This window comes from Cyclospora cayetanensis, unplaced genomic scaffold, assembly GCF_002999335.1.
Source record: "Cyclospora cayetanensis isolate NF1_C8 unplaced genomic scaffold, CcayRef3 CcayRef3_contig_18, whole genome shotgun sequence".
In the NCBI taxonomy this organism is placed as follows: domain Eukaryota; phylum Apicomplexa; class Conoidasida; order Eucoccidiorida; family Eimeriidae; genus Cyclospora; species Cyclospora cayetanensis.
Window position 1 is genome coordinate 74185 of NW_020312125.1, and position 10437 is coordinate 84621.

General features: G+C 53.8%; 1 protein-coding gene and 1 non-coding gene across 2 annotated transcripts; one reads left to right on the forward strand and one right to left on the reverse strand.

Moving 5' to 3' along the window:
* Positions 1 to 512: 512 nt before the first annotated feature.
* LOC34618644 (cytoplasmic dynein 1 intermediate chain 2) lies at positions 513 to 7037 on the reverse strand. Its single transcript, XM_026337369.1, has 18 exons — positions 6825 to 7037; positions 6319 to 6488; positions 6012 to 6081; positions 5493 to 5591; positions 5172 to 5295; positions 4774 to 4853; positions 4321 to 4400; positions 3807 to 4029; positions 3526 to 3624; positions 3374 to 3424; positions 3015 to 3122; positions 2718 to 2848; positions 2167 to 2317; positions 1906 to 1967; positions 1566 to 1647; positions 1119 to 1262; positions 756 to 817; positions 513 to 570 (listed from the first exon to the last, which is right to left on the reverse strand). Exons 1-18 carry the CDS (start codon positions 7035 to 7037, stop codon positions 513 to 515), a joined length of 2007 nt encoding a protein of 668 aa, XP_026193154.1.
* A 2838-nt stretch (positions 7038 to 9875) lies between these two features.
* On the forward strand, positions 9876 to 9946 carry Trnag-gcc. Its single transcript has one exon. It is a non-coding gene; the product is annotated as a tRNA-Gly (tRNA).
* The last annotated feature ends 491 nt before the right edge of the window (positions 9947 to 10437 follow it).

A 10437-nucleotide genomic window follows, 5' to 3' on the forward strand; every position in this document is an offset into this window, starting at 1 on the left:
ATCTAGGCTAGTTTATGGCTCTAGCAATGAGCTTTCTCGGCAGTAATGGCCTCTTTGATTCCTCCCCTCCCCGCCGCCCTGTTTCCTAGGATCTAAAGCTCCGGAAGAGGCACCACAACGGAGCCAACCCGCTGGTCTGGTAGGAAGCCATCGCAATAGGCCCTTCTATCCGAGCTGACAACAGGCGGTTGAGCTTTTTAGCCAGTAAAGTGTCAGAAAAGCAGGAACACCGCAACAAACGCCAATAGGCTTTCCTAAATGGAGGGAGGAAAGGGAGAAGGAAGAAGTAGCGGGGAGAAGCTGGTGCCACTGCCTATTTTGCTTTGTGGCGCCAAAGGGAAACTAGCATTTGTAACATGCCCCGTAGGTTCTGCACTGCCAGCGGCCAAAACAAGGTACCGAAAGAGCCTGTGTTACAAAGGGCTGGAGAATGCTTCTGATGGCGCATGCGTTGCAGGGCATGCAAATACAGCAGGTGCACCCATAGACGAACGTATACATGTAATATTGGTCTATTCGCCGCCAAACTCGAGTTGGCTATTCTCTCCAGAGCCGCTTTCCTTCAACACCCTGCAAGGCGCCAGCGCAGCAAATACACCACAACGGGGAAATGAAGGCTGTCAAAGCCGCAAACTTCATGGCCAGTAGACGCAGAAATCCTAGTGCCCCAGAAGCATTAGAGAGCGTTGCAGCACAAAGAATTGACGCGAGAGAAAATGGCTATGCCTTGAAGTGCATGAAAAAAGAACGTTTACGGTTTCGCCCCTTCTATGTGCCTATCGAGTTTTGCGGAGTCCTCTGCTCGCGGCTGGTAAATCTGCACGCAACACACATAAATATTCATATACACAGATACATAAGAACGGCAAGGCATCACGCTGAAAGCCTGCGAGGCTCCAGCGTCATGGACTGCCATCCATCTTCGGCGTATATACAGGTCGAGGTCATGTGCAAGTCCCCGAAGGCTCTCCCTCTCTCTCTGTCTCTCTCTGTCTCTCTCTCTCTCTCTCTCTGTCTCTCTCTCTCTCTCTTTCTCCCTCCCTCCCGTGAAGCAGCAGCCAGCGCCTGCGTATACAGGATCGAAGGCAGTAATGGGTAGGTGTGCAATACTCTGGTACCTGAGATGAAACATTCCAGATTTCAAGGTTGCCCATCGCGTCACCAGTGGTGAGACGCCGGCCATCTGAAGACCAGGCTACCTTGCTTTTCGCCAAGTGTGCTCCCACGGGGGCATCAGGCTTGGGGCTGCTGAAGACTGGAACCTGAGGAAACAACTTAGACCGCTGCATCACGCTAAGCCTCAGCCGCATAGCAGCAACAAAAGGGCAAGGGGGCGAACGGCCATAAAAAGGGCATTCCAAGAGGTCCTCACGGAGGAAAAAACTGCCCCAAGAAACGCCACGCAAGCACCACCAAAAACCACCTTTTGTGGAGTTCCTTGTAATACCCTTCAAGGTGGGACATGGATGGGAAGGGTGCACAGACTGCACTAAGAAACCAGCAGAGAGGGCGAGTGAAATCGCGAGACAGAAGCAGGGGAGGAGGAAGAGGGAAAAAATGCATACCACCCAGTCGTTCGCGAGATTCCAGAGCTCCAATGTGCCGTTCCCACTGGTACTTGCAAAAATCGCAGGGCTTGTTGGATGCCTTGACAAGCAAAGAAAAATGGAGGCAGACACAGACACGCCGAGCTGCTTGTGGGGAGTGGGGCAGCAGCTCAACAGAGGGGCAGCGTGGAAAGTCTGCGACGGCCTAAAACGCCGCAGCAGACCGACTGAAGCAAACGCAGCTTTCCATGGCTTCCTCAAGGAAACATGAGAAAGCCGCAGGGGGTGAGCGTATCGGGGTGTTGCCGCCACTCCAGAGCTCAGGGACGGCCAGGGGCAGCGCTTACAAACGACGTACCACTTGACATCGTATATGTAGGCGTCTGCCCCCTCAAACGTCGCAATGGGGTCCTTTAGATTCTGCATCGGCAGAGACACACTAGGTACAGGCACTCTTTTAGATTCTGCATCGGCAGACAAAAAAAATACAGGCACTGTCTCCCAGAAAGGCCAAAGAATCAGGCGTAAACAAAGCTCGATCCACAGCATATAGACCTCGTTCCAAGAGGCTACAAAGGAGAAGGGTGCGCTGTACTGTGCAGCTAATAAAACAACTTACTTTACTGCTCCACAGCTTTATCGACCAGTCAACAGAAGAGGAGAGCAGCAAATGTGAGTAATCTCTAGAGCCTTCCGACGGCCCCGGGTGGAAGTGAAGGGAAGTGAGTGCGCCACCATGAGCTTCATATACGTCCATCACTCCTGCCTTGCTGCAACCATGAGGATGTCGCCAGGAGGTCGCAGCAGCACACACATACACGCATGAATACATGCATGCGCATAGGCATACATACACGAACATCCCTTCATACACAGACACACATCCATTCCTACGCATACATACGTACATGCATGCATCCATCCATACATACATGCATTCATACCTTCATACATGCATACATACACACACATATATATATCCATCCATCCACACGAAGTGCCAGGTAAGCACAGCACAACCCGTGCCGCCGACAGACAAATATACATTCACCTTCCAATCAAGCACACATACGAACTGCATGGCACCCCGTACACCAAGGCCCAGAGGTGTCCCCGTAGAGATCCACCAGTACCATCACCGCAGTGGTAGCAGCAGCCAAAAGCACGCACTTTCCGTGGATATTAGCGGTCATGATGCAGCCGTCCTCCGAACCGAGACAGAGGTCGTTGACTTCCGCTTCGGCGAAGCTTACGCATTCCACACAGACATCGCGGCTGCCACGCTTCAAGTCGAGAGTCTCCTGCAGCAGAGGCAAGGCACCCACAAAATGCATGCTTTTGCCGCCTTCCCATCCTGGGAACCTGAAAGAAGGCCGCCAAAAGTGGAAATTCCACAACACCCACCAGAGGGGTGCAGGGGACTCGTCACGGAGGGAAAAGTGCAGATACACTTGCAATAAGACACACCGAGGGCTGTCCCATCATCTCGAGAGACCACTGACACAGCCGGCCGTCTGTGTCAACAGACACCAAGTTGTGAGCGTTCTTCGTGCCGACCATCTCCAATGCGTAAATCTGAGGCCAGCAGAAGGGCAACTCCAATACTACGCTGCGTTGCTGCAGCTCCAGCAGCAATGGCGGTGCAGCCAAAAGAACATGCAACAACACGGATCATCTTCCCCCATCTCCCCCAGCCAGCGGCACGCATGCACGAGAGAGCTCCCTAAAGCCCCAGCCATTTGGCCTCTTGGATCGCAAGGCCCCCCGTACGAAGCGAAAGCACTTTCACTGCTCTCGTCTCGCGTCGAGGAAGGCCTCCTACTCACTGGACTAGAATGACCCTTTGATGAGAGCGGCGTCCTCTGTACGGGTTTAGACTGCACCACAAGCCACCATTCAAGCCTGCACAGCTCCCATACATGGCGACAACTCTATCCAGACGCTTCTAGGAGGCCTCAATGACGCGCAGACTGCTCACCTGCACTCGCGAATCCCAAATCACGATGCTTCCGCCGTATGTTCCCCCCACAATGACGTACGGCTGAAACTTGTTGAAGAGGGCACTGCACACGGCCGACTGGATAGCAATGCACAGCAGCAGCAGCGAGGGGCAAAAGGGTCTTTCATACGCGCATGAAAGACTTTTTTCTAGGCTTTCGAACCGTGCGCAGGAGCCCACAAAGGCCCCCCCCTACCGACCTATCCAGAGCGAAAACTGAAGCACGCGGGAAGGCTCCCCTTTCTCCCTCGCCGGCTCACCTGACAGGTGAAGACATACTCTGGCCGCTGCTTGAGCGCCAGACTCCAGACGAGGACACAGCCCTCCACATCCCCTGCAGTTGCGTATTTCGAACTAGGAGGTCCGTAGGCTGCAAGGAAGAGTTCGTTGAAGGCTGGAGAGGCCCTCACGTCGGTAACTGGGCGATGTGGAGCGTAGCGTGTATCTTTGTACACGTCCACGAAGGTGACGAGCTCCTCAGACCTAAGCCGACAGGGGTAGAGACATCGGAGACACTCTACTCACATTCATTACTCAAGGTCGACTTGAAACTGCACTTGCTGTCTGCTGGTCCTTCGCATCAAGAACTGTGGCACAGAAAACTCCCCCTCCCCCCCTGAAGGCACACGACGCAGCTGTGCACATGAGGGAGGCCGCGCGAGGGGCTAAGCGCTCAGTACGCCACCCAGAGCCTTAGTCGCTAACGCTGCTCTGCATGAGGTGCTGACAAAAATCCCCCCAGAATACACTCCGATTCATCCAGTAATATCGCACCCTTCTTGAGGCCCCGAATCGGCCCCTGAATAATCCGCGAAGGCATTGTATACCTCTGCCTCCCCCAGCAGCCGCTCAACCTGCACAACAACAGCGGGCAGTGTGCTTGAAGACAACGCGCTGGCTATGCCATGTAAGTCTGGGAGCAGTCTAAAACGCCACTCCTGCGTGGCCTTTTTGAGGCAACACCTGCGCTAGGTTCCTTGGCCACATGCCACGCCTCGCCTCACGCAGCGAGCGAGGATGGGCAGCAAGGGCAGAATAGCCCGCATAATCGGAGGGGAAGGGGAGGCAACCAGATCCAACAGCGCCGTGCATGGCTGTAGCCGTAGAAGCATAATTCTAGCTGCACTGGGGTGAGAGAGCAGCGAAGACGGTTTTTTGAGGGACAGCTGCAGCGAAGACACTAAACACGAAGACGGGAGGACGCAAGAGTGAGGAAAAGAGGCTCACGAGCTTCGTAGAAGACACAAAGAAATCCTTAAACTCGGGAGTAGCCATAACGCGCTTTCTCTCGGCCTCCGGCACTTGATCTGCGGCATAAAAGTTCACCCTTATGCGTGGTAGCGCAGTTAAGGAGGAGGCGATAGGGCACCGCAGCACCGAGAGGCTTCGCATAATGCGCTGTCGCTTTTCCGGGTGTAAGCTGCTCTCCGCTTCGACAAGACGCTGTTGGAGCAGGAGGCCGTAATTTTTGGCGACAAGGAGGAAGAAGCAGCTTTTGCCAAGGTGCACCAACTACATTAGGGGCGTGCTCTTATGCCGACGGATGCCGCTACGGCCGGTTGTATCCAAAGTTGCAGATGTACGTACACCGCAAGTTCCCCCTCAAAGCCAACAGGCAGACTCACGGAATGTCTTGGGGGCCGACTCTGCCCGCGCCTCCGCGGCCCTCGGTGTGCCTCCTACTTCGGTTGCGGGGAGCAAGGGGCTTGTAGTCTTGATCGATAAGGCCTTTTTCAGTGTATTTGCAGCCTGAGGCAGCAGCACTCGCAAGCCAGGAACCTTTCTTGCAAAGTAGGAGTCCTCAGTTTAGGAGGCGGAGACAACCCGCACAAGGACTCAAAGCTGGACGTGGCAGGTTGCACCGTGAGTGCGCTTCGACAAGACACTGCCATTTTTAGCAGCAACCGCCAACACACAGCCGAAGCGAGGAATAGGAGACAACGCACAGCTAAGGTGCCCTCCACGTCTCTGTCTGAGCTCCCTCCAGAGGGTTCGATTGGACTGTCGATGGTGGCTTGCACTCCGCGATCAAAAGTAGCTACGGACTGCAACGCACGCATGCGCGGCAACAGGCGTCAGGCACCGCGAAAGGCCACTCAGTCCGCCCATGGCATCCATAAGAACCCTCACAATAAATATCTCAAGATCTCTCAAACCGGCCTTCAAACGGCATCCGCACGCCAACAATACCATATGTATCCTAGGGAGGTAGAAACGCTCTTCACTCTGACCTCCTTGAAGGGCCCTCTCGGCAGCGCGCACACGCGCCTACCCGATGCATGCAAGTATATCGGCAAATGCATTTTTCTCCCCCGCAAGGCGAGATTATTGTAAACTGCATCCGCAAGGATGGGAGGGCTTAACGTGCAAACCACCGACCCCTAGTCAGGTTGCCTCTCTAGCAGTGGCCTAACAAGACAGCCGTCGTAGACGCTGCACAAACTACGGTAAGGGGCACTGCTTGCCTTCGGCTGAATCAGGACTGAGGCTTCCGCGGTGTCCACCTTCGCGACTTTGAAGCCTAAAGCACGCTGCCTGTAGAAAACAACCAGCAGCAACAGTGAATCCCCAAAGATAGGCATTCGTATAACCCTTTGCGCAAGGATCGCTGCAGCCCCTCTGCAGCTCGCACGTTCCCTATCCTCCGAATTGCGCCTATGGTCCCTCCTAAGGTGCAGCCTAGCAGCAGCACAGACACCGAGTGGCAGCCACCCGCATACGTGGACGCCTTTTAGCAGCGGCAGCTGCATTCACCAGCAACGCGAAGCCTACTCCTGAGCAGCTCCAAGCCGAGAAAAGGGGGTCGGCGAGAGAACTTGTGCCGATGCAGCAGGGGGTGCTTGGCTGTCCTTCTTTCCCCCGGTAGTCGTTGCATCGGGGGGTCTCACAGCTTGCATCGAGTTCACCGAGGAAATAACTTCGCTCACAAGGGATGCAACGCTCTGCACCAACAAACACAGGGGTTCGCGGCAGGCTGTCAGACAGCAGGAGGCAAAAAATAAGTGGTCAAAACTTCATAAGATCTGGGAAAACGTCCCACCAGACAGAGCCGCAAGGCCGCCTAGTCGAAAGGCAAGCATGTGCGGCGTGGAAGGAGAGCTGAGCGCAAGGTATCTGTAAGGAAAAACTGCTACTTTAGGTGCCACGTGGTGGTGTGGCAGCGGCACAAGAAGACCCCTTGCGCGAATGTGTGTAGCACAAGCGACGCTGGTCCACGACACGCCTGCAGCGTCTCTCGGGGAGGCTCCCGTGAAGATTTCACACAGGTATTTGCATACCTTCCCCACGTCTGCCTCCTCTCCTGCAGGAGCGCCCCCAGCAGAGGCTCCAGGAGCAAACACACTATCCTTAGCAGCATCAGAGGCCTTGCCTTGCAGCTGCCGCAGCATCTGCTGCTGCTGTTGCAGCTCCTGCCGGCGCTGCAGCAGCCGCTGCCGCAGCTGCTCTCTTTCTTCATCCGTCAGCGGCGCTGAGCCCCCAGTGAGAGACATTTTGCTGGAGGGGGCCCCTGTCGCCGCCTAGACCGCTGCACCGTACCCAGTCGGGCTGTGAGAGAGGGGGCCCTTGGGGGATTGCAAGCGGGTTGAAAGGACCGCTGCTGCCTCCGCTTTAAGCTCCTCCTGCTGAGCTAAACAGCCGTACAAACTCTCATGCGATGCCAGCCTTCGACCTCGAGAAGCAACAGGGGCACTTGTTTCGGGCTGAAGGCTTCCTGTGCAGAAATCAGAGTGGCAGGCCTGCGACGGACGGCTCGAAGCTTTGGGAACTCAACATGTAAAGAAAGATATTTCTGTTCCTACATTTGTGCTGTCAAAGAGGCTGTAGTCTGTGCAAGGCAGCGGCTGAAGTAGTCGGCGAGTAAACCGCTGAGTCAGGCCTCGGGAATTACTTGCGCAGGGGCCCTGCGGAAATGGGGCTGTTGTTGAGTGTTTGAGTTGCTTCCATATAAATAATTTGTTCCCAGCTGTCTTGGCTTGGAGATTTGAAAAACGAAAAGACATGGGAAAGGCCAGATGGGCTGTTGCAGCACTCAGACAGCGCTGAGCAAACCAGGGGCACGCGGCGGAACGCAGTACAAGGAGACGAGGAGTGGCCGCTGCCGTAATCTACCGAGGTACTAAGACCATAAAGACTCAAATTCTATGTTGGTGTTGACTAAGGGCCCCCCTAGGGGCGATGGGGCCCCTTCGTCAGGAGCTGCTGCAGCGGCGGGTGGTCGGGGTGGCTCTCCGTCATAGCGACAGGGAGCTACAGCCGCTTCACTAGATGGCTCCAAATAAACCAAGTCTCCTTTGTTTCAGCAATGTGCTTCGAGACTATGGCCGATGCAAGCCTCTCAAGAACATGAGAGAATGGCGGAAAACAAACACAGAGGATGGCTGTTTGGCTTCTGCTGGCATGCCATGCAGGTTGACTGCTCCGTCTGGGGTCCGGCCTTATTTTTTCCTGCAGCGGACAGAGCCAACATCGGTGTTCACTTCATTTTTGCCCACACACACACACACGCACACACACCTGAAGTGCAGCTGCTGACCGGTCAGCAGCTGCACTTCAGTGCTCCCCTGCAGCGGGCTAAGCTGTACTAGGGCACTTTCTACCACTTTACTGGTATTAGCTAAGAACTATTGAACGGTTCAGTAGTTTTTTTTGTCTGTTCGTACACCTTATATGTTGCACATGCGTGGAAGCTCGATGCAGTGCTGCGTGCGAGGGCGCTAGATGCCTTGTGCAATTCGCTGTGAGTGGTTGAAGTGCATAGGGTCTACATCTCCGTTAAGCCTAGTTCCGCTGCCATCTTCCCTCAACGCAGAACTCTGAGGGGTGAAGGCAGGAGAGGGAAGGAAAAGTTTTCAGAAAGATCCTCAAAAACTTCTTAGCAACTTTTGTGATTTGGCTTGGAAGGCTATGCGCGTTCCTGCCGAGATCTTAAATAGAAAGCTATGATACGGCTGTGTGGCGACCATAGTATACCCTCAAGGATGAAACTCATGTCGAGAGATGCTTTCGTTGCTCTCAACCGCCCAACGCGGTAGTGCCGGGGATTTGCAAAGCAGTATTTTTGACTGCAACTGCGGAAGACAGTAGCGGGGGCCATAGAACATCTTAATGCACAAAGCAGGAAAGATGTTCACTGTACCTAGTTGAAGGAAAAGGAAGCACTAAACATATCTGCACTTGAGGGTCTGCCGATACCCTGAGCAACATGGGAAGGGCTCATGGCAATCTGTTCATGTTCCATTCGTTGGGTGCAACAGAAGATGTAGAGACAAGAGGCTCTGCATTTTTGTGCAGCACAGTAGCCACCTTAATTCAGAAGGCCGCAGCGGTAAGCATGGGTGGTCTGTCATTGGAGGCTTTGCGGGGTTTGCTTGCAGGGTGATCACACTGCCAGTATGCTAAAGATTAGAAAATCTAAAGTGAATTGGAGAAGGTTTCATCCGTCGTGAGTGGATGTTGCACGGCGAACTTCAAGGTGACTGGCTTAACTAAGGTCGGTCTCCCCAGTCTTTGCATAGCTCAGCAACCAGACAAAAGTTATCGTATGTGCCCCTAAAGATCAAGAGGAAAGATGATCCAGGCTACAGAGGAGTGCTGGAATGTGTAAGCAGTCCACGAATACGATGCAATACGTTAGGCTCTCGAAGAGAACGAAAACAGCAAAGATCATGAGCAGCGGAGTACCCCGAGACATTTAGAGCAGAGAAGGCCACGGACTACTCGCTGAGAGCTTCACTGGAGTCTAGGCAGCCTTGTGATCCAATTAAATAGCTGAAATTTTGGGGGCCCTGCCAATTTGCGAGGAAAGTGGTATTGATCTCATGAACGAGGAGACGCTCGTGCAAGCACAAGGAATGCCGAAGTCACGTAGTTACCACATAGGATTCAGGGGATTTCAGGCCGTGTTTAAGCCTTCCCAGCAGTAATAGTTGGGAGTTGGGCATGCGGAGATGGTGGGGTGTAGGATAGCTACACGTGAAGCAGCAAGGGCAAGTTGTCTCCGCCGCATACCACCCTTTTGGCCCATTGCGCACACTCATGGAAGCTCTATATTCTCACGTCACCAGGCAAAAGAAAAACGGGACAGCTCAACAACAGCCACCATTAAGCATTTGGACGTGTTGCTCACAGAATAGATGGTGTGCGCGGCATAATGCTCAACACGCTTCAAAAAAGAGCATTGAAGTGACCTGGGCGTTTACTCTCTCTAAATGCATGTTAATTCGCCTGTCATGTAATCCAACACTTCTATCTCTTTGTATGCTACTGGCCGCTGGCAATTCGGGTCAGCTGGTTTTTTTTTGATCAAGTACTACGGAGACTCCTGGTGAGCGTTTGTGGTCTAGTGGTAGAATACCTCGTTGCCATCGAGGTGACCCGGGTTCGATTCCCGGCAGACGCACTGTATTTTCTCCCCGTATACGTTCACCTTACACCTGTAGCAAGTGAGAGGCCCGTTCTTTCTGGGTGAAAGGTGGTGGCCTTCCAGTTGGTAGCTGTTTGGGTGGGTGCACTGCATGGGCATTTAACCCGCCGTATATTACTGCACACTCTGGGGACTCGGAATGCGGAAAACGGGTACTATCTTCATCCGATTGCAAAAATTAGGGACTACTCTAACCCTGCTGGTCAGAAAACTTCGCCACGTAAGCGTTTCAGATGCCATGCCAATGCTGGAGTGGCCTAGATATTCTCACTATGATATGAGGGAGCAGCCCCTAATACGTCTGCGTACTACATATTCCGTGCTGGTTGCCCTCTGGCCGAAAGTAGGCCAGCTCAGGCTTTCGCGGGAAATGCCTCTATGCTCTGCTATAGCGGTTGATGTTGGTGAGGCCCCTTAAGGAATGCCTCCTCGTCGTTTCTGTAGCTGCCAGACGCCGCCAGCCTTTT

Coding starts and splice junctions, on each gene's coding strand:
- LOC34618644 (XM_026337369.1), bottom strand. CDS start 7,037: ATGTCTCTCACTGGGGGCTCAGCGCCGCTGACGGATGAAGAAAGAGAG. Junction 5,592..6,011: donor CAGTCCTGATTCAGCCGAAG/GCAAGCAGTGCC, acceptor CGTGCGTTGCAG/TCCGTAGCTACTTTTGATCG. Junction 4,854..5,171: donor GTCGGCCCCCAAGACATTCC/GTGAGTCTGCCT, acceptor TTTATGCCGCAG/ATCAAGTGCCGGAGGCCGAG.